Source organism: Salvelinus fontinalis, chromosome 2 (assembly GCF_029448725.1).
Source record: "Salvelinus fontinalis isolate EN_2023a chromosome 2, ASM2944872v1, whole genome shotgun sequence".
Lineage (NCBI taxonomy): Eukaryota > Metazoa > Chordata > Actinopteri > Salmoniformes > Salmonidae > Salvelinus > Salvelinus fontinalis.
The window spans coordinates 18,312,582-18,336,810 of NC_074666.1; the positions used below are offsets into that span (position 1 = coordinate 18,312,582).

The 24,229-nt window shown below is 44.8% G+C and overlaps 1 protein-coding gene across 7 annotated transcripts in view; it reads right to left on the reverse strand.

The window, feature by feature from the left end:
• Positions 1-24,229, reverse strand: part of LOC129813209 (autism susceptibility gene 2 protein homolog) — a 407,283-nt gene that overhangs the window by 117,161 nt on the left and 265,893 nt on the right. For all 7 annotated transcript variants that reach the window (XM_055865511.1, XM_055865494.1, XM_055865527.1 and 4 more), the window contains exon 3: positions 22,958-22,987. In XM_055865511.1, coding sequence (XP_055721486.1) covers positions 22,958-22,987 — 30 coding nt within the window. The remainder of the gene's footprint in view (positions 1-22,957; positions 22,988-24,229) is intronic.

Genomic DNA, 24,229 nt, shown 5'->3' on the forward strand with positions numbered 1-24,229 from the left:
ACCACTGTTTTCTTTAATGTTCCCTCTTTTATCAGCGGTCGGAGCTGTCAGCGGTAATCATGCTTGTAGCTGCAGAGATGATAAGACCCGTCTGTCAGCACCACATCCACTAAAGCACAAATGCTGCTTTCTCTCTCTCTCTCTCTCTCTCGCTCTCTTGCTCCCCCTCCCTCTCTTGCTCCCCCTCCCTCTCTCTCTCTCTCTGCCTGATGGCCTATCCCCAGAGAAACAGCGAGAGAAGGATAGAGAGAGAGAGAGGTGTATCACCTGATTTTACACTGGTACTGCCAAGGGCAATGATCACAGAAATGAATAATAATTGCAGACACGCACGCACGCACGCACACACACACAAACACGCACGCACGCACACACACACGCACGCACGCACGCACGCACACATATGCTTTGGTTGCCTCACCTCCCAACATCTGCCAGACTAAAACAAATAAATAAAATGAGACAAAGAGCGGACAGACATTGTTTACCTTTACCACACATCATTTAATACTAATACTATGGCCACAACTGTTCTCTATGTAGGTCTATATGAGCTCTCTGCCTGTAGTAAACAGGGTCTATTTTCCCCCTAGCAGTGGAGCAGCGAGAGGCTTGGCCCTAGCTACCAAGGGCCATTAAAATATTCTCTCACTCACTCACTCACTCACTCACTCACTCACTCACTCACTCACTCACTCACTCACTCACTCACTCACTCACTCACTCACTCACTCAATCACTCACTCACTCATCCTTGTCAGGTTAATCGCTGGGGAGTTACCTTTGATAAACTAGCCTTTTTAACACAAATTCCTGCCGGCCATGTTGGAAATGTCCAGTATAATATTTGACATTTTTACAGGAAAAGGTTTGGTGCATGTTACTGCCTATCCTACTGCCTGTATAAAAGAGGTGATGTGAAATATTTATAGTGATAACTCTAGTTTATATAAGCACACTAATAAGCCAATCACAACCGCTGTATGTGGCGAACCACAGAGAAATTTAAAAGAAGAAAAATTTATTTTTTGTAAATGAAAGATAATCAGAAATATGAAATAAACCACAATAAGCACACCTGCATTTTCAGACGTTGCTAATAAACATTAAATGAAGCCTAAATGACATAACTGAAAAACTATCATGGTAGAGGCCTGCTGAAAGTAGTGTATCAACATGTGGCTCCATTATATGGTCCTTTAAGTCAAAAATCTAAACCCAAATCTAAAGATAACATGAAATACCATTTCAACCTTTACTCACCCCACTGGAAAGCCTAGTAGCATATCTCTGTTCCATAGTGATAATGCAATGACAGAGTGCCTAAAAGACTGTCCCCTTAACCCCCCCCAATAATAATATTATGGGCACGCACGGAGAGCTAGTCTGGACAGGACACAGTCAGAGGCAGAGGTAGATGGCTTGTGTGTACTTGTGTGTGTGCATGCTTGTGTGTTGGGGGTATACGAGGAACAGCCCGTACGACTCGCACACACAAAGACGACGATGACGAGAACCCCCATTTGTTCATTTGTCAAATCTAGCATGCGCTCCCGCCATACTCCATCAAACAAAGCCGCTGCTGGCTAGCGAAGTCATTTCCCTCTCTCCCAATTACAAATGAGTCCATTAGCGTGTCTGCAGTGAGCCCTGTGTTCTGCCCGCGCGCCTCCCAGTAATGGCTTGTGAGATTTCCATCCTAATCTTAATGGCTCCCAGAGTAGCCATGAATGCAGATGGAAGGTCGCTCATAGATAATGAACTATCTCCCACCACCAAAGGTCAGGGGTGGGGGGGTTTAGTGTGTAGGAGGAAGAGAGGGATGATAAGGGAAGAGGACGGAGGAGGGAGAGAAACTATGGATAAAAAGAGGAATGAAAAGTGTGCATGGCACTGATAGACATCATGAAATTGGTGTCTGGGTAGGAATCACAGATAGTAAATCACATAATACCCCACAATGCAATGCAGGCTAACTAAAATGCAACCCTCAAATGTGTCTGTGCGCTCACAGACATTCTTCCTCTCTTTTTCTTGCTTTCCTCCGTTTCATGATGAGCCAAACAGACAGGCACGTGCACAGATAGGGGTCTACCTGAGCACCTGCCCCTTTGCCCTCCCACTCGCCAAGTCCCCTTTTGGGTGGTGGTATAATTAAGCAATAAGGCCTAAGGATGTGTGGTACATAGCCAATATACCAGGGCTAAGTGCTCATCTTATGCACGACTCAAAGTGGAGTGCCTGGACACAGCCCTTAGCCGTGGTATTTTGGCCATATACCACAAACCCCCAAGGTGCCTTATTGCTATTATAAACTGGTTACCAACGTTAATCAGCATTCAGGGCTTGAACCACCGATTGTATATACACTGCTCAAAATAATAAAGGGAACACTTAAACAACACAATGTAACTCCAAGTCAATCACACTTCTGTGAAATCAAACTGTTCACTTAGGAAGCAACACTGATTGACAATACATTTCACATGCTGTTGTGCAAATGGAATAGACAAAAGGTGGAAATTATAGGCAATTAGTAAGACACCCCCAAAAAAGGAGTGATTCTGCAGGTGGTGACCACAGACCACTTCTCAGTTCCTATGCTTCCTGGCTGATGTTTTGGTCACTTTTGAATGCCGGCGGTGCTCTCACTCTAGTGGTAGCATGAGACGGAGTCTACAACCCACACAAGTGGCTCAGGTAGTGCAGTTCATCCAGGATGGCTCATCAATGCGAACTGTGGCAAAAAGGTTTGCTGTGTCTGTCAGCATAGTGTCCAGAGCATGGAGGCGCTACCAGGAGACAGGCCAGTACATCAGGAGACGTGGAGGAGGCCATAGGAGGGCAACAACCCAGCAGCAGGACCGCTACCTCCGCCTTTGTGCAAGGAGGTGCACTGCCAGAGCCCTGCAAAATGACCTCCAGCAGGCCACAAATGTGCATGTGTCTGCTCAAACGGTCAGAAACAGACTCCATGAGGGTGGTATGAGGGCCCGACGTTCACAGGTGGGGGTTGTGCTTACAGCCCAACACCGTGCAGGACGTTTGGCATTTGCCAGAGAACACCAAGATTGGCAAATTCGTCACTGGCACTACCTGAGCCACTTGTGTGGGTTGTAGACTCCGTCTCATGCTACCACTAGAGTGAGAGCACCGCCAGCATTCAAAAGTGACCAAAACATCAGCCAGGAAGCATAGGAACTGAGAAGTGGTCTGTGGTCACCACCTGCAGAATCACTTCTTTTTTGGGGGTGTCTTACTGTGCTCTTCACAGATGAAAGCAGGTTCACACTGAGCACATGAGCACATGTGACAGACGTGACAGAGTCTGGAGACGCCGTGGAGAACGTTCTGCTGCCTGCAACATCCTCCAGCATGACCGGTTTGGCAATGGGTCAGTCATGGTGTGGGGTGGCATTTCTTTGTGGGGCCGCACAGCCCTCCATGTGCTCGCGAGAGGTAGCCTGACTGCCATTAGGTACCGAGATGAGATCCTCAGACCCCTTGTGAGACCATATGCTGACACATGCACATTTGTGGCCTGCTGGAGGTCATTTTGCAGGGCTCTGGCAGTGCACCTACTTGCACTAAGGCGGAGGTACCGGTCCTGCTGCTGGGTTGTTGCCCTCCTACGGCCTCCTCCACGTCTCCTGATGTACTGGCCTGTCTCCTGGTAGTGCCTCCATGCTCTGGACACTACGCTGACAGACACAGCAAACCTTTTTGCCACAGTTCGTATTGATGTGCCATCCTGGATGAACTGCACTACCTGAGCCACTTGTGTGGGTTGTAGACTCCGTCTCATGCTACCACTAGAGTGAGAGCACCGCCAGCATTCAAAAGTGACCAAAACATCAGCCAGGAAGCATAGGAACTGAGAAGTGGTCTGTGGTCACCACCTGCAGAATCACTTCTTTTTTGGGGGTGTCTTACTAATTGCCTATAATTTCCACCTTTTGTCTATTCCATTTGCACAACAGCATGTGAAATTTATTGTCAATCAGTGTTGCTTCCTAAGTGGACAGTTTGATTTCACAGAAGTGTGATTGACTTGGAGTTACATTGTGTTGTTTAAGTGTTCCCTTTATTTTTTTGAGCAGTGTATATTTTTGGGGGTATACCGTTTTTGTCATTGTTGTTCTGAACCCACTGCCCCCAAGTTGTTGTGACATCATCAAGTTCGCCACCCCTACCCCGCCCGTTGGTTGTGCCTTTTTCCAGTCTGCCTTGTTCGGAGATTGCCCGGTATCCAAACATGCATGGCTTGAAATGCGGTCTCCAGTCGAGTGTGTAGCAAACTACCTAGTTTAAATATCAACAGTAAATATCTGGTTGGCTGATAGCCTACACGCGCAGTAGCACTTCATCATTCATTTCCTTATAAAATCATAGCCGCAGGAAGGGTACTGGTGTATCCCAAAGGCCGGCAGTTGGCCATTTTGAGTCGTTTCATCTTACCGTCCAAAGGCATTGTATGCAGCCGGCTATACACTTGTATCCCCTGTGGACCAGTTCGTACATAAAACATCCCCTATTCAGGCTGCAAAGGCAAAGACTTCCTCGATTTAATGGCGAGAAGACGGGGAAAATATGTGTAGTTACTTTATGAAACACCATTTTCCAGAATTGCATGAAATGCGTTTATAAAAGATCAAACTTTTCCAGGACCCTAGGCTACTAAAAATGATCCCCATGTGTACAACTTTTGTAAGCAAAGTGGTGGAAAAAGTATCCAATTGTCATATTTGAGTAAAAGTAAAGATCCCTTAATAGAAAATGACACTAGTAAAAGTGAAAGTCACCCAGTAAAATACTACTTGAGTAAAAGTCCAAAAATATTTGGTTTTAAATATACTTAAGCATCAAAAGTAAATGCAATTTCTAAAATATAATTAAGTATCAAAAGTAAAACTTTAAATAATTTCCAATTCCTTATATTAAGCAACCCAGACGGCACCATTTTCTTTATTATTATTTATTTTTACGGATAGGCAGGGGCACATTCCAACATTCAGACATTTACTGAACAAAAATATCAACACAACATGGAAAGTGTTGTTCCCATGTTTTAGGAGCTGAAATTAAAGATCCCAGAAATGTATAAAATGATTTATTGTTTTGTTGAATAGTCATGACTAGTTCGAGCTATCTGTTGTGTTCCTAGACAACGGTGGCAAAGGATATCAGTGCTACTTAACGCGGATCCAAGTTCAGTTTTGAGATCTACGGGCGTCATTGGCGTAGGATTAGCTGGACATTTCTGACTGGTCTTGGAACGGTGACAACAGGCAGCCTCTCCCCGCTTGGCTCGATGGGATATGTAGTGATTTTGCCAACAGAGCCAGATACGTATACAGTCTTGTACGCTTCAACTTTGTTAAACTGACTATCATATTTGTTGATTAAATCAAACTTTATTAGTATAATGACTAATCCAGGAATATCACAAGTTAATTTCTGCCCTGTTAGAGCTCACAGAACGGGACCGCTGAGTGCTGTAGCGTGTAAAAATCGTCTAACTACAAAGTTCCAAACTGCCTCTGGAAGCAACGTCAGTACACAAACTGTTCATTGGGAGCTTCATGAAATGGGTTTCCATGGCCAAGCAGCCGCACACAAGCCTAAGATCAACATGTGCAATGTCAAGCGTCGGCTAGAGTGGTGTAAAGGTCGCCGCCATTGGACTCTGGAGCAGTGGAAACACGTTCTCTGGAGGGATGAATCCCGCTTCACCATCTGGCAGTCCGACAAAGGAATCTGGGTTTGGCGGATGCCAGGAGAACACTACCTGCCCGAATGCATAGTGCAAACAGTAAAGTTTGGTGGAGGAGGAATAATGGTCTGCTGCTGTTTTTCCATGGTTCGGACTAGGCCCCTAGTACCAGTGAAGGGAAATCTTAACGCTACAGCATACAATGACATTCTAGACGATTCTGTGCTACCAACTTTGTGGCAACAGTTTGGGGAAGGCCCTTTCCTGTTTCAGCATGACAATGCCCCCATGCACAAAGTGAAGTCCATACAGAAATTATATTTCAAGATCGGTGTAGAAGAACTTGACTGGCCTGCATAGAGCCCTGCCCTCAACCACATCGAACACCTTTGGGATGAATTGGAGCGCTGACTGCGAGCCAGGCCTAATCGCCTAACATCAGTGCCCGACCTCACTAATGCTGTTGTGGCTGCAGCAATGTTCCAACATCTAGTGGAAAGCCTTCCCAGAAGAGTGGAGGCTGTTGTAGCAGCAAAGGGGAGACCAACTCCATATTAATGCCCATGATTTTGAAAAGTTTGACGAGCAGATGTCCACATACTTTTGGTCATGTAGTGTACAATCTACACAGGGCCTCCTAATCAGCAGGTTTGCGTGGGCGGGAGTTTCGTCTTTCCATGGTGACATCATCATGCGGAAAATTGGTTAATAGACCAATAACAAAGAGCGTTCCAGACCTCTCTGCCAATAACAGCTAGTTTAGAGTTTTCCCCTCCTCACTCATACCACTCCCAGACAGCCCCAGCAAAATTCTTGCTTGAGAAATATTTTTTTGCTAAAAAGCTCATGTTGCCTGATTTAATGGGAATCTATTACAGTAAAGTACTTAATTGTTACCCAGAAATGATTTGATATTGATATAAAATTACTGCTTTGGGCCTTTCCGCTAAACCTCTGCTAGTATTACCTGCTAATGTTACTGTTTTAAAATGTGAGGTTACTTCTAAACAAGGGCCAGTTACAACAGCTCCATAGTGAGGTATTCCTATTACCGCCCAGGAGTCTCCCTGTGTGTCTTCCTCCCCTTCCCTTTCATCTGAAATCATTATGGAGGAACAAAATGCTAACCATGTGATTTATTCCTTATTATACTGCTTTTTAAGAAACTGTCAGCTGACCTCATGAATTCATTCATCTCCATAAAGCTTCCTCAGAACCACTTAGACTCTGTGTAATCTGGGGTGAGACCTCTTATCACTTCATTTGCACACGCAGAGGGCCATCAATTCCTGTCCAGTATATAGGGTGTGCATGGTAGCTAGCTAAGGGGAATGATCAGGCCTAAGGTGCTTATAGAGACACATCTGTGGAGAGACGCCATGATAGGAAACTAATAACATACTGCGGCTCAACCGGCTCAACGCAGGTGCTACATTAGCAAGCTATAGTAAAACAAAAAGTTATTTCTTTACAATATCAACCAAGATCGCAATTCATTAAAGTACTGTGTGCCAAGGCCGCAAAGCCAAAGCTTCCACTTAAAAGCATTTAGCTTGTGCCGGCTTTCTCTAGCGCAGTGCAGTGGCCTCATAAAGGCAAACAATGGCTTGACTTAATAAGATCCAAAATGGCTCCCATGGGGGAAGTACAACCAGCCCGTCAAGCTGGGGAATTTCATTTAATTTCCCTGGGGCCGTCTATGTCTTGTACACATAATTAGAGCCCAACATGATTCTCTCCCTGTTTTGTCAATAAATCCCTCAGGACCAATCAGGACAGGGGTTGGACATGCTTCTCTGACCCGACCTGCTCGCGTCGCCTCAACGAGGCAGCATTGCAGCAAAGCCACCTAATTATGCGGCTCTAATAAGCTAGCGTTGGTCTAGGCAGGAACAGGAACGGACGGGGAGGACAGGGAGGCAAGGACAGACCTGAGGAGGAGAGCTGGAACTACTAGGTACTGTGAGGTGGTTTCCAGGGAGGCCCCTGGCGTCGTTCGAATCATTTGTAGCTACCGCTGTGCATGCTGGGGCAGCTATTGTTGTGACAGGCGTGATGTCAGAGCGGCATATTTAGGGTGGTCTTCGGAGGTGACCTGGGACCTCCCTGGGTGTTGGAGATACAGTACAGGGAGATATTGCCTCATATAGCGGCTACCAGCCATAACTCCAACATATGCCATAAAACATACATAACTAGAATTCTTAGCCAGGAAGTAAACAGTGAAGCACAATGACATGACATTACTAAAGGTGCCCAATAAAAAAACTCTCGTTATGAGAATGCGTGGAGTGAATCTTTTCTATTTTCCATTATTTTTCAAGGATGTATTCAGCGATGCCTCGCATACGACGCAATACAACACAATGTCTACCTTGTGTTAGTGTGACAATAGCAACAAAAACACCCTTTCACTGGTGTATCCTTCACCACCTATACAACTAACAGACCCTGCTAGCCAGTGAAAAGCAGGAATAACTCAGGAATAGAGCCATTTGTGAGGCAAGGTTGATCTTTAGAGGGATGGAGGGAGAGAGAAAACTCTAAAGTGAGCGCCTGCAGGAATCATTGGCTTGACAAAAGGGAAATGAGGGGGCAGAGGTTGTGTGCGAGTGACTAGCTGGTCGCCGAAGGGCTTCTGCGTAGGTGAGCGGGGCCTTAACTGACATCCGCCGCCATCCGCGGAGCACATAGAGAAAGTTTAACCTTGGAGTGTCTGAGAAATCACTCTCAGCAGGCAGGAAGAGAGAGGGCACGGAGAGAGAGGGTGAGAGAGTGGGGGTGAGCAAGAGAGGGAACAGGGACGGAGAGAGATATAGAAAGATATATATAGAGAGAAAGAGAGAGCGAGACAGACGGACGGACGGACGGACGGACGGACAGACAGACAGACAGACAGACAGACAGAGCAGAAGATGGGCACCATGGAAATAGTTCTGAATAATAACAATAGTGTTTTTTCCTAAAGAGTGGGTTTCCAGAGACTACGGTTTGAACCCAATGTCTGAGTACATGCATTATTAAAGGCCGGCAACAGACAATGCTGTGTCATAAATACAGATGAGGACAGACACCTGAGGAGGGCACGGCCAACGGCCTAGTCTTGATCCGACCACAAATATATCAGTCTCACATATCATGATGGAAGGTTCTAGAACCCCAGATTATTCTCCTAGAGGCTCAAAATAACTACTGCATGTCTGGTCTGACCAATGCCACTTTAGGGGGCTTAGTATAGAAAGTTTTTTTTTTATCACTGTTGTCATTCAGTTTGAACCCCCTAAGGTCTAAGGCAACAAAGGATGGTTTTCTACTAAGCTAACATATGGAACTGTTTTAATATGGTCATAAGTTAAAAAAATAAAAAAGGATTTGATGAAACATTGAATTTGGCCATACTGCTATTAGCCCATAGAAACACATTGAATAACATTCATACATGGCAAAACAGATAGTCAAAACATTTATAAAAAGAAGTTTGTTTTTAAGTGTATGTCCTATATTGAGAGTTTGCAAGAAAGGCATTTCACTGCACTTGTGCATGTGACATTAAAACTCAAAACTATATTTAACCCCTTCCCCGCCCCACATTTACTTCCGTTCATTTTTTTAACTGGTACCAGGCTACCTTCAGATGAGTCTTATGACATGTACGTGGTCGTGAGTCTCATCTTATCATAGAGGGGTCATATTAGTTTGTACCCCAAAATGTTTGGAGAGCTACAGACATTTTTGTGAGAAGACCGATTATCGGCATGTCTCCTGGTCTGACAAACACTGCTGTAGCTCTACCACCTTCCACCGTAGATGCAGAAAGCTGCCATCGGCGGATGTGGTGGATTGAGATGGCGCCCATGAAAAAAACAGAGATCTCTAGTGTAAACAGACAGATCGTTATGGGGATTTTTTCATTATGCTAATTCGATTTCCACAGGTTGCGGACATCGACTCTAGTTAAATGCTGTTTTGTAGAATATGGACATCGACTCTAGTTAAATGCTGTTTTGTAGAATATGGACATCGACTCTAGTTAAATGCTGTTTTGTAGAATATGGACATCGACTCTAGTTGAATGCTGTTTTGTAGAATATGGACATCGACTCTAGTTGAATGCTGTTTTGTAGAATATGGATGGCATTAAGTGTTCAGCAGATTAGTATGTTAGTAACAGGGATACGAGGTTAAGTACATGACCAGAACTGAGGAAATACAGCAGACATTTAATGTAAATAGCAAAAAAACCTTGGTCCATGCAGGTTGTCGGTGTATACCCAATTCATTTTTCAGTGGGCATTGCATATACTCACTTCTTAATCCCCACGATGCCTATCAAAGTCGAGTAGGGGAGATATACGCCGTATCAATTAATAAGGCTGATGGAACAGATCAGAATGTTTAGCTTAAAATGTTGATAAAGTATTATTTCTTCACATTTTAGGTGCAGCAATGTGCACACAGCAGTATGCCTACGCGCGAATGTTCCTAAATGCAATTTGCAGTTTCATGGACAGAGATAGAATTATCTGTTTGAAATTTAGAAAGAGTGGAGATCTAATGATATAACAACTATCATAGGTTGCTAACATGACTAGGATAATGCCTCCATGTTTCTATGGTGGGATTTTAGCTATACACTCTTACAAAAAAAGGTGCTATCTAGAACCCCATTTGGTTTGCACAGAGGGTTCTGCATGGAACACAAAAGGGTTCTACCCGGAGCCAAACAGGGTTCTCCTATGGGGACAGCCGAATAACCCTTTTGGAACCCCTTTTTCTAAGAGTGTAGGCTACTTTAAAGCAAGGTAAGACATCCCTCATAATATGAAGTAAAACATCCAGGTTTCAATCAATTAAGGAACAGGGAAAATATTGCAAGGCTAATGGTAGGAATAAAAAAATTTGGGTAGATGGAAAGGCTTTCCCAAAAACCTTCTCAATTAAATGTTAACTAGCTACAAAGTAGCCTATGCCTACCTGATAGAATGATACTGTATGATTATTTGCATCAATCCAGTGGCCATTTGTTTTGCAAACTCAATCTATTGTGCTACAAAAACACCCTAACCCAACAACAGTGCTAAGTCTGTACACTTGAATGAAATGGTAACTACACCAAAAACCTCCTGATGTGATTTAAGCATTGTTGTGGACTTTTTTTTGACCGTTTTTCTATTTTAAAAAAATATATAATATTGAAATAATATAAAACCTATGAATTTCTGACTCAGTTGACAGCCTCATTTATCTGTTTCAATAGTAGGCCTACTATTAACTTACTTGCACAGTACAGCTTGGGTTGGTCTGACTGTGAAAGACCAATATGAGATTTAGCGTTTTAGGTGATTCAGAGTGTATGTCAATTTCTCAGAGAATTTTTCACACAGGGCACCTTTCCTTCTCTGGGCAGCCAAAAATGAATTTTTGGCAAATCAGAGTATACCCACTTCTTCAGGCACCACTGCACCACTGCACCGCTGGTCAAATCATTTGCCAAAAAATAGTCATAATGTCATTAATATCTTGTTTATGAAGGCTTATTCTCAACATGGTATTATGTGTAAGGAAAAATCCCCAGGGCATGCATACATACATACATACATTCATACATACATACATACATACATACATACATACATACATACATTCATACATGCATACATACATTCATGTTCATTTTTCAGGGCTTAAGTTTTGTTTCCAAAGCAAAGCCTTCCTGTATGCAGCGAATCTCATTAAAGCAGTGAAATATATCCACAATTTGCCAGGGACATTTTTCTTTTCCAGGTCAGGAAAGATGGAAATGGTTTTTCTTTCCACAGGAGAGAAAATCTAATTCAAACAGTGTATTTATGTTTTTGGTTGCTGATTAAATTATTCTTTCATTGCCTGTGTTCTCCTTCTGCGTTGGGAATTGAAACGTTGCCACTGCCGAGTGTTTTCCCTTCATTCAATTTCAAGGACTTGGCAACCTTGTCCCTATTCAAACGTGTACAATATTACCTTTTATTGTTGGGCATAAATGAATGGTGAGGTTGAGGGCTCTGGAGAGCTAGGAAAACACAGGGAAAGAGACAGGGAGCGAGAGAGAGAGAGAAGGAGAGAGAGAGAAGGAGAAAGAGAAGGAGAGAGAGAGAGGCCATGAGAGAGGGAGAGAAGAGCGTATAGCAGTCACCTCTGACCTCCCCTGATCCTCAGTCATGGATGCCCAGAGTCATGGGGAAGAGTAGGAGCTTGTGGGTGTTAGGGAGCCCCACCAGCGACCAGTGAGCCCAACAATGAGGAGGAGAGAGACCAGTGAATAAAGAGAGAGGCAGTAACCTAACCCTCCCTCAGATTATTGGTCTATCACCCCATCACACACCTACCAAATACACATTGGGGCTCCACTAGTAGCCTGGCAGACCAGGGGTTGTCCCTTTTATCACTGTGTATTTACTTACAATGTCTCTAGTGTAAGTGTTTGGGGTGTATGGCATGGGTGCTGCTGCTGAGTGGACATTAGTGACATGTTGATTATTGTCCCCATCGTAATGTTGAGTGTTAGCACAGGGAGATGTACTGTGACAGAATGAGGGTATGAGGATATGCCTGCTGGGGGAAGAGACTAATGACTGGGGACTAGGGACTGGGTACTTGTGACTAGGAACTAGGGACTGGGAACTAAGGACTGGGAACTAGGGACTGGGTACTTGTGACTGGGAACTAGGGACTGGGTACTTGTGACTGGGAACTAAGGACTGGGAACTAGGGACTGGGTACTTGTGACTGGGAACTAGGGACTGGGAACTAGGGACTGGGTACTAGGGACTGGGTACTAGGGACTGGGAACTAGGGACTGGGTACTTGTGACTGGGAACTAGGGACTGGGAACTTGTGACTGGGAACTAGGGACTGGGAACTAGGGACTGGGAACTAGGGACTGGGTACTTGTGACTGGGAACTAGGGACTGGGTACTTGTGAATGGGGACTAGGGACTGGGTACTTGTGACTGGGAACTAGGGACTGGGAACTTGTGACTGGGAACTAGGGACTGGGTACTAGGGACTGGGAACAAGGGACTGGGAACTAGGGACTGGGTACTTGTGACTGGGAACTAGGGAATGGGTACTTGTTACTGGGAACTAGGGACTGGGAACTAGGGACTGGGAACTAGGGACTGGGAACTAGGGACTGGGTACTTGTGACTGGGAACTAGGGACTGGGAACTAGGGACTGGGTACTTGTGACTAGGAACTAGGGACTGGGTACTTGTGACTGTGAACTAGGGACTGGGTACTTGTGACTGTGAACTAGGGACTGGGTACTTGTGACTGGGAATTAGGGACTGGATACTAGGGACTGGGAACAAGGGACTGGGAACTAGGGACTGGGTACTTGTGACTGGGAACTAGGGACTGGGTACTTGTGACTGTGAACTAGGGACTGGGTACTTGTGACTGGGAACTAGGGACTGGGTACTAGGGACTGGGAACAAGGGACTGGGAACTAGGGACTGGGTACTTGTGACTGGGAACTAGGGACTGGGTACTTGTGACTGGGAACTAGGGACTGGGTACTTGTGACTGTGAACTAGGGACTGGGTACTTGTGACTGGGAACTAGGGACTGGGTACTTGTGACTGGGAACTAGGGACTGGGTACTTGTGACTGGGAACTAGGGACTGGGTACTTGTGACTGGGAACTAGGGACTGGGTACTTGTGACTGTGAACTAGGGACTGGGTACTTGTGACTGGGAACTAGGGACTGGGTACTAGGGACTGGGAACAAGGGACTGGGAACTAGGGACTGGGTACTTGTGACTGGGAACTAGGGACTGGGTACTTGTGACTGGGAACTAGGGACTGGGTACTTGTGACTGTGAACTAGGGACTGGGTACTTGTGACTGGGAACTAGGGACTGGGTACTTGTGACTGGGAACTAGGGACTGGGTACTTGTGACTGGGAACTAGGGACTGGGTACTTGTGACTGTGAACTAGGGACTGGGTACTTGTGACTGTGAACTAGGGACTGGGTACTTGTGACTGGGAACTAGGGACTGGGTACTAGGGACTGGGAACAAGGGACTGGGAACTAGGGACTGGGTACTTGTGACTGGGAACTAGGGACTGGGTACTTGTGACTGTGAACAAAAAACGATACCGATAACGATATTTAACATTTTAGTGGCCTTTTAAGCATTCCATTACAGTTACATAGTTAACACACACATGGACGCAGTGGTCTAAGGCACTGCATCTCAGTGCAAGAGGCGTCCCTACAGTCCCTGGTTCGAATCCAGGCTGCATCACATCCAGCCGTGATTGGAAGTCCCATAGGGCGGCGCACAATTGGCCCAGCGTTGTCCGGGGTAGGCCGTCGTTGTAAATAAGAATTTGTTCTTAACTGACTTGCCTAGTTAAATAAAGGTTATACACACACCACACTGACCAAAAAGTTATTATGCTGGCATTTACCAGTAAAACATAATCAAAACCTATTTCTTTCACTTACTTGCTGTGCTGTTTCGTTGTTCATTTGTTCAGTCGTTTCATTCTCAACCAGGATTTCTATGGAACGCCATTTGGGTGTTTGCGTGTCAAAAAAGATACACGTCAAATAACATTATTTGACGTGTCAAATAAGCTTGTTGCCCTATCAGGACCTGAATATGACTGCACGTTACATAATAATTTAACGCGTTCATACATTTTTTACGTAGTTATTACACATTGATTACACTATCACTCGTATTTCATATGTCACAACGATTCATCGATACGTATGCTATGATGCTGGTAAACTTGTCTCGCGCACCTACAGTGCTGGTCATAAAAACAATGTTCTTTCCCAAAAATATAGCAAAACGACATAATCTGTTTCAGTAGATAGGTGTCATCATCTAAAATAACCCTAATTTACAAGACAGTTCTTATTTGATTAATGGTGGTCGGACCCATCTATGTGAAGCTAGCCACAATAAGGATTAGCCACAATAATGGACTTTGCGGTTAGCCTTCAAAATAAACGTATGTAATTGACAGTGATGCAAATGAATACAAATAGTAGAATTATGCCATAATTGAATAGATCATGCTAAACGAGTTTGGAATGTTGTTATATAAAATCAACAAAAGACAATAATTTGTTAATTTTACAAAAATCTGTTGAAATCGCACTGCATGTATTACACTTTAGAATTGCATTAGGGGCATACTTATTTCACTGTACAGCCTTACCTATGGATTGTGGATCAATGACATGGGGTATCAGTCTACTCAGTGACACCCAGAGAACATTAGCATCGTAGCTCTTATTGTGGGACTCAGAAACAACTGTGAATTAAGCCACATTTATTGTCAACTTATGTTTATTGAACACTATTCCTGAGGAAAAATAATACTGCATGGATGTTTTGGAGTTTGATAACTCTGAGGAGGACTTTGGGAAAAAATATCTTGGGTATTGAGTAGACTGAAACCCCATTTCATTGATCCCCAATCCTTAGGTAAAGCTGTACAGTGCAATATGAATGTCAATACACACAACAGGCTGACTGGGGAGGTGATTTCACACAGTCACAGTTTCCCGATAAGAGCTACAACGCTAATATTTGCGTAAACTCTTCACAGTTGTGTTCATAGTTGTGTTCTGTGGGTGTCACCGAGTAGACTGATACCCCATTTCATTGCTTCACATTCCGAACTTGTTTAACATTATCTAGTCTAAATATGGCATGTTTCCACCAATTGTAACCTTCTGCATCACTTTCAAAGAGGTACTTTTATTTTAAAGGCAAATCGCAAATTCCACTATTGTGCCTAATCCTTATTGTGGCTAGCTTCACAACACATAACCCGGTACAGTCGAGCCTCACTAGCCAGATGAAGCTAGCTGGCTGCTTATAACCTTAGCTTTGGGAAACAGGGTTAAGTAGCTGGCTAGCTATTTATTTTCATGAACTGACGTTCAGTTTCAATAGGTGAACAACACGTGGCTGCCTAGCTAATACTTACTCACAAGGATTCCTAAATCATTGCTAAGAATAATGAAAATGACTGCAGTTTCTACTGCTCATTGTTTTCAGGCTGGTTGTATTGGTGCTAACTAGGTACCAAGCTAAAGCTAGCTAGCTACCCCAGAAGTTGCGGTCGAACTAATATTGCTTTATTACCAACGTGGTATTCTAAACACATCGTTCGGGGTTGGGGTGTGCTTGTTTTCAGACTTTTTTGTACAGCTATGACAGTACTACTGATATTAGTGGTGGCACTTGGCTTGCACGTGCAAATTCAGAACACACAATATTCTATAATAGAACTGTGTTATTTGACGTGTCAAATTAAACGCTTATTTAACACGTCAAATAGTGTTATTGTCAAATAGTGTTATTTGACATGTACCCTTTTTGACGCGCAAAGACCCAAACGGAGTTCCATAGTATGTTGTGAAGCTAATAGTGACGCTATTACTGTGTAACTCCGGTAGGGCAACATCTGAAAAATAGCGTACTTGGTAGTGTGTAACGTTACCGGTGCTCGACCAGTCGCGAAAGCCAACATGACCCACAACAGAGACCGGTTGATTGTCAAGGGCAATGAATTCCATTATCTTGGCGTTAATGGATTTCGCCTTTGAGTTGTCTCGCTGAAATGTTTGAGTTTTAGTGACACCAACCTAAAAGTGTTGTAAACTTCCGACTTCAACTGTAGGTATGCACGTCAGCTTTTACATCGGTTTGGCACATCGGCATTAAAATAGACATCGGGCCGATACCAATGTTGGCATTTTTAGCTAATATCGGCCGATTTCAATATGTTCGCCGATATATCGTGGATCCCTAACTTAGGCTGTGTCCGAAATGGCACCCTATTTCCAATATAGTGCCCAACTTTTGACTAGGGCCCACAGGGTCACTCAGTGACCACAGGAGAGACAATGGCTAGAGGTGAAAACAGCTACCGCCACAGTGTTACACAGATCTGTACAGGGTCATAGAAACATATACCAGAGGAATGCCCACAATGTACTGGGATGATAACTGTACATGCAAATGCCCTTACTTGCTAGTGATATATTAACTACTAAAATTGGCCACAACCCTACCAGGAAAATAAATAGCGTAAAACAGTATTACTACTCTGACATTTAGTCATCACACAATTAGGGGGGAAAAAATGAAATTTTGACAGTTGATTACATTGGTTGTGTTTAATTATCAGTGTGTCAGTGGGAGAAGTCTAACAGTCTCCTCGGGGCATGCTGACCTTCTCTCCCATGGCCCAATGCTCTGCCTTGTCATTATGTACAGCTGTGTGTGTGTGTGTGTGTGTGTGTGTGTGTGTGTGTGTGTGTGTGTGTGTGTGTGTGTGTGTGTGTGTGTGTGTGTGTGTGTGTGTGTGTGTGTCTGCCTGCCTGCCTGCTGGGCCTGTGTGGAGAGAGAGAGCATGCTGACCTGGCCATCCATCAACCAGCCAGCCCACCATCAGTCCATCCCCATCCATCCATTGCCCTCCTCCCCTCCCCTCTCCTCCCCTCGCCTCTGGCCTCCCTGGCATGCTGTCAGTGTAGCGCTCGGCCAGGGCCCAGGTCTCCACATTAATATCTCATCTGAGCCGCGCTAATGAGCTCCTCCTGCTCACCCACCTCTGGGGCTCGGCTGATTACCAGACAGGGGGGGAGACCATTTGTCAATGGCAAGAGGTGGCATTTACACCGCTGACCTTGCTTGGCAGGGCGGGAGGGAGGGCGGGAGGGAGTGAGGGAGGGAGGGAGGGAGTGAGGGAGGGAGGGAGGGCGGGAGGGAAAAACGCTGTAGAGCAGAGCGCTTCCACATTGTTTCCACTGTTTTCATTGTCTTCTGTTCCATGTCTGAGGACTATTTCTGTCCGTGAAAGTGAAGGATTGATGGAGCGAGGGATCGAGATAGGAAGGGAGCAGAGGGGGTGTTGCTGTCTGAATGTTCTCGATCTGTCAGGGGTGTTTTTCTGATTCATCGTCTTAAGCGAAAATTGCTCAGAGGGACAAATGTCAAGGCACAATCACTTTTATATTCCTCATTGCATAGCTTCTTGTTATTGTAAATGAAAGCCTGCTCTTTCCCTCTCCCTTGCTCCCTCTATCTTTGTGTGTGTGTGTGTGTGTGTGTGTGTGTGTGTGTGTGTGTGTGTGTGTGTGTGTGTGTGTGTGAGGTAGCAGGCTGCTGTGGTCAGCCTCGGAGGGAGTGGGGATTTGTCAGTATTGGGATGGAGGGGACCTGTGTAGGTCTGTGACACTGGCTAACCTTGGCTGGGGCTGCTGGTACTCCGGGGTATCCATCACAGTGGCAGCCCTGAGCCCCCTGCCCCCTACCCCTGCTCCCATCCTGGTCCTGGGGAAAAGCCACAGAAGTTGCCGGGGGAGGAGAAAAAGCTAGTAAAAATGTAATGCACTCCGCAGAGCGGTCATGTCATACTTGGTTATGGAAAATAATCCCAGATGCCTGCAGTGCTAAAATGGAGCTGTAATGTGCTCGCCTCCTAACCCGGCCTGACAGCCATGATGTACGACTACCATTACCGGAAAATATCACTTCAACTAACCCATGATCCGACTCCGCTAAGGGTCATATTATCCATGAGGAACAAATCACACTCCCCCAAAGTAAATACAAATTTCCTACACAGACTGCGTACAAAGACGGGAGAATGGGGGGAGAGGGAGAGGGGGGAGCGTTAAGTTGCCTATGACAACGCTCTGTGGAGTGACAAGGATGATAGAGTACATGACAAATCATGGTCTGACAGGGTACTCTAGTGCAATCAGCCTCAGCCTCGGCCTAGCGAGCACCCACTCAGGCCTGTAAACACTATACTCTTCCTTTGGAGGGGCAAAACACAATCTTTTAACGCTGACAAGTCGCTCTCTGCTTTTTATTACTCATCCAGCTCCCCAGCAATGGGGGAGGGGGGAGACAAAACGTTTTGATGTACAGCGCTGTTCGTTCGTTGAGTGATTGAGAAACGCCTGAGGGCAAACCCTGCAAAACAATAAAAAACAGAAACAGCAAATATATTACCAGCTCAGATCTTTATTTGATGTCAAGGACAAACAGGTCCTCTCCATGGCGGCTCCACTAAAGCACCCACTTACAGCGTCCCCTCGCCTCCAATAAGAGCCAACTATGGCAAATTACACCACTTTTCCATGCCAGGCCGTTAATAAGACACAAACCGCTTTTAAAATGGCATTTACTGCTTAGTGGCCAAATGCTGATAGACTGATGGTGAATAAATACACACTTAGTGAAGGTGTGGTCTAGGTAAAGAGGCTCTGGGGCATGAGGAATAAAAGACAGTTGAATGATAAGGTATTGTGGATTAGCTTTATATTAGAGGGAGGATGAGAGGACTCGTTGTCTTCATAAAAGGCCTAAGTAGTCTTCAGTCACTCAGGGCTGGGGGCTGACACTCTAGTCTAGTAAAAAGGACTTGAACACCACCAGATATCTTTGTAAAGAATTTGACTGGTAGTTTATGGTGCAACTTACCAAGAACATCACTTAAGCACTTAGGTAGTCTGTTCTGGAGAGTGGCTGGAGCTCTTGACTATGTTAAAAGTAATTTCCATAGAACAGTCATCAGTCATTTCCATCGTATAACTAATGCTTCGAAAGAGTTTCAAGAAAAACACATTTTGAGAATAAAAGCTGCATATTTGAATCTTACGCATGTGTATCCACATGCACAAGGAGAAGCATAGGGGATCTTTCTTAAATAACTGAAAGATGGTCTGGGCACATAAACACGTGCACTTTAGCGTTAAATACTGAGCCCATTTCACATTCACTTTAGCCTCATCAGCCTTTAAACGCTCTCAGATGGTGAAAAACCTGTTGGCGTTAACTACGGCATGAAACCTTCCCTCTCCCCCTTTCTCTCCGCCGCTCCTCTCGTCCTGCCAGTAATCCTGCTCTAAAAATGTGGACTCAAGCTGCTCCAAATTAACAGACCATTCCTACCTGTTAGCTGAAAAAAAATACCTGATCCTGGATCAGATTCAAGCCTGCCTAACCTGGGGAGAGAGACAGAGAGCCGGAATACAATGGCTGACTCTTGAGCTTTCAAGAATGGAACCTGGAAGCGGGGCCAAGCACACTTTACAGCCAGGGCTGGGATTGGAACGTCCAGGCCGGCCAAAGCTTTGAGAAGAGTTTGGCTCAGACTCAGTGGATAAGCTTTTTTCTCTCTCTTGTATACCGACGCCAATTCATCAACCACCGGGAGTCCCTGGACAGACCCCGGGTGCAGGCCCTGAGCCCAGATGGACCGGCCCACGCTGTCTGATGAAAAGAGGACAGACCGTACCATTCAATAACATGCTGGGTAACAACAAGATGGGCCATCAAACACTATTACAGGACAAAGAGACAGAACAATGCCATAGTGCCGTAGTGTACCATCTCCCTCAGTCTAAGACCAGACACAGAACTTCTTTAACATTCTAACCAATTACAGTAATGATGGTATTTTAACATTGTCTGTTAAAATGACAGTAGGATGAGAACCCTCTGTCACCCCGTCTTAACTCTAAAGAAAATAAGAAGATAGGTAGGGTTAATGATAGACACAGCGGTGTGTGTGTGTGCCCTGGCTTCTATCTGTCAGCCGACACACCATTATCATGTCATGTTAGAGGACTCCCATCAAAAACAGGTCACTTTGTAGAGAGCGCCCAGGAGAACATCCATGTCACAGCATTGACAGTGTTGATAGGGCCGTGCAAATCAAATCAAGTCACATTTTATTGGTCACATACACATGGTTAGCAGATGTTAATGCGAGTGTAGCGAAATGCTTGTGCTTCTAGTTCTGACTGTGCAGTAATATCTAACAATTTCCTTTGGGGGGGGGGGGGGGGGGCTGGTGTTCCAAATAAAAAAGTGTCTCATTCTTTGTCACTAACAGTGGGAGACACACGACAGATCCAACTCTAAAGTATCCTCCTACCAGCATTCTCCCCGCCTGGCGCCCACAGTCAGGGGCCACTGCATGCAAGTCAGACGAGTAAGCACTGTGGGCAGCGGAGGGGCTAATTCTGAGATTCAAGACCTTATGAAAATGGCTTGTTTGATGTGCAATTCATTTGTTTAACCAAAAATGAAAAGATAACAAAATGAAAAGTAATTCATAAAATGTAAAACATCCACCGAGCGGCGAGGGCATTTTTTCATAGGAGGGCAAAAGGGCTGGTGCTCAGGCACTGGTTGAGCCCTACCTGTGCACGTGCCTGAGTGTTGACTGCCCTTTGGAGACAGGATGTGTTAAAAGAACACACACACACACACACACACACACACACACACACACACACACACACACACACACACACACACACACACACACACACACACACACACACACACACACACACACACACACACACACACACACACACACACACACACACACACACACACACACACACACACACACACACACACACACACGACAGAGAGGGGCGAATAGCTGGCTCTTATCAGAGCCCCTGCGGCTCCTGTCACCACAGCAGAGGTCTCTCTACACCAGGCAGAACGTGATTTCTCCTGGGAACACTTTTCCATTTCCTGATTCTGAAGGAAACTAAATAAGCCATGTTGGTCCTCATCTGAATACATTTGACCCGTTAAAACGACTGTACCCCCCCCCCCCCCTTCCTCTCCACCTCCGTTTTCTAAAGTAGAACACATCCACAGAATGCAAATAATCCCAGTGGTGGGTGGCTGGAGAGAGAGAAAGATGGATAGTGTGTGAGAGAGAGAGAGAGAGAGAGAGAGAGAGAGGGGGAGAGATGGGGAGTGTGAGAGAGAGAGAAAGATGGATAGTGTGTGAGAGAGGGAGAGAGAGAGAGAGAGGGGGAGAGAGAGAGAGAGAGAGGAAGAAAGAAAGAAAGATTGAGAGAGAAAGATAGAGAGAGAGATGAAGCGGGAGAGGCTGATGCCTGGCAGGGACAGATAGTGACTGAGGTGACTACAGGGTAACAGGGTTGACGCTGAGGAGCGTGAGCTTCAATTACTCCGTAACACAGAGGGGAACGGTGGCAGTCAGCGATCAGAGCTACCCTATTTACTAAATCACTCCTCTGTTATTTTAACACACAATTAATCTATGACAGAAAGGTACTGCGTGGCGCTCGGCTCTGTTCATCCCCACTGTAATGTGAGCCGGGATGAATTAATAAAATCGCTGGGGGGATTACAGGCTAAGGCGCGTTGCTGAAACAAAAGGACTTGCCACGGCGACAGGGGTAATTTGAATCGACCGCACTGAGTAAACAAAAGCGACTAAGCAAAACAACAAACAGCAAATGGTATTCTAAATCATCACGCTGTCGCTGGATTTACAGTTGCAAGTTTACTGTTCCTGGAAAACATGGCTCCTCTCAGAGGGATATGTGAATACTATGCAGTATCTGCGAATAAGTTCAGACCACCGGCAAATATCCAAGTTTGCAACATATAGACCAACTCAGAGCCACAATGTTTTGGACAAACCTACATTACAATATAGTCTCTTTAAGATAAGAGACAGAGATATAATATGAAGATAGGTAAATAATAGTGTTAACACGGAAGAACTACACTTTTTATGAAGACAGTGACGCACATTGCAGGACACAATGCTTCTGTGAGGAACAATTACAGAAAATACTGTATAAACCCTAATGGAAAGCCACACAGCCATTACACTTCACTGTAATCTAAAGCCATAACAGTTCAATTTAGATTGCGTACATCATTTAGTCATATATAATTAATGTGCAGCTAATTAGGCCTTTCCAACGGTTATTAACTAGATGTTTCATTCTAATTAAATAGAAATGCATACTTAAAGAAAGTCTAATATTTGATCCTCGTTGAAACCACATTGATAAAAGATATATGAAAATGATCTGCGCTATCACTCCAGTGGTAATGCTAAATTGTAATTATTTCGCCTCTATTGCCTTTTAATTGCATTACCTCCCTAATCTTCTACATTTGAACACACTGTACATATATTTTTCGATTGTGTTATTGACTGTACGTTTGTTTATGTGTAACTCTGTGTTTTTGGTTTTATTGTCGCACTGCTTTGCTTTATCTCGGCCAGGTCGCAGTTGTAAATGAGAACTTGTTCTCAACTGGCCTACCTGGTTAAATAAAGGTGAAATAAAATAAAAAATAAAGTTGCAAGAAGGAAGAAATGGCTCCTTGGAGAAAGGTAAACACTAAAATGGAGTCTTACCTTGTGTTCCTGGTCGCTCTCGCTGTCACACTGTAAGATAAAAGAGTAACATGATTAGAATAACTAGGCATCTACCGTGTCTTTAATTATAAAGTCCCTCGCCCTTCTTTTTATTTGACTTCATTCAAATGTGAGTGTACATAATCTAATTTACCTAGTCACACAGCACATCTTATCAGGTCTTTAATGGAGACCTCAGTACAGAATAGTATTTTCATCATATTCAATGGGCGAATGTCATTAGGCCAGTCCATTATACTGTTTAGCGGAGACATGGACTAGAATATGAAACAAAAGGACCCACAAAATATCTCATGCAAGCATCTGGTCGTTCTTATTAAGAATCAGAACAAAACATTCTGGAGCTGGAGTCTCAAAGGACAAGGAGCACTGGAATTACAATTTTCTGTGATGTAGGTCTATTTTTTCTTATTTTTTATATATAAATATATATATAAAGAGAAACAGAAAGGGGGCCTTTAAAAAAAAAAAGGTTGGATTTCAGTTTTCCTTCCCCAATTTCAATTTCAAGGTTCACTTAATTCTTTATCAACTAATTAGCGGGATGCTGGGCGGCCGGCGGCCCTCGAAGTTGTGCATATGGCCGAGGAGCGGGGAGGCACTGGAGTCGGTAATGAAGAAGGCACTGGGTGTGTGTGTGTGTTTGTGTGTGAAGCGGGGGGTAGTGTCGATTAAAGCACAGAGGGTTTATCCCTGTGCCAGCACAGTATGGGGTGATTGACTGACAGCGTTGGGAGCCAGGCCACGGTGGTGGTTTTTATTTTTTATTTTCTGTTGAGCCGGATCCCTGCTGCCTGCTGAGTTCAAAGGTAGAAGGCAGGCTGGGCCTCTGGCTCTGTATTCCCCTGGCTGACTCGACCAGTGGAGAGGGAGAGGGGCCCGCACTGCACTGTGAGCTCAGCAGGAGCAGGGCATCCAATTTTCGGGCCTGTACCACACAGCCCCAGGGGCCAGCCCCCGGCACACTGCCATGACGGTCAGCTCCAGCACCTCATAAATTATGCAGAGGCAATAAACGCACTGAGAAAACACTCTCTCTCTATCACTCCTTCCTTCCCCCCTGCGTTAATACACAGTACACAGAGAGCCAAGCCAACAGCCAAATGTAGACTACATAGCCTGTCAGCTGGAAACATAAACAAGGTTAATGTACACTATTACATACAACAATGCATGTTCAACAAATCATGCATGCTAACTGTAACTACGTGTATATATTTACTCCAGTAAGTGAATAAAGGGGCCTGTCAG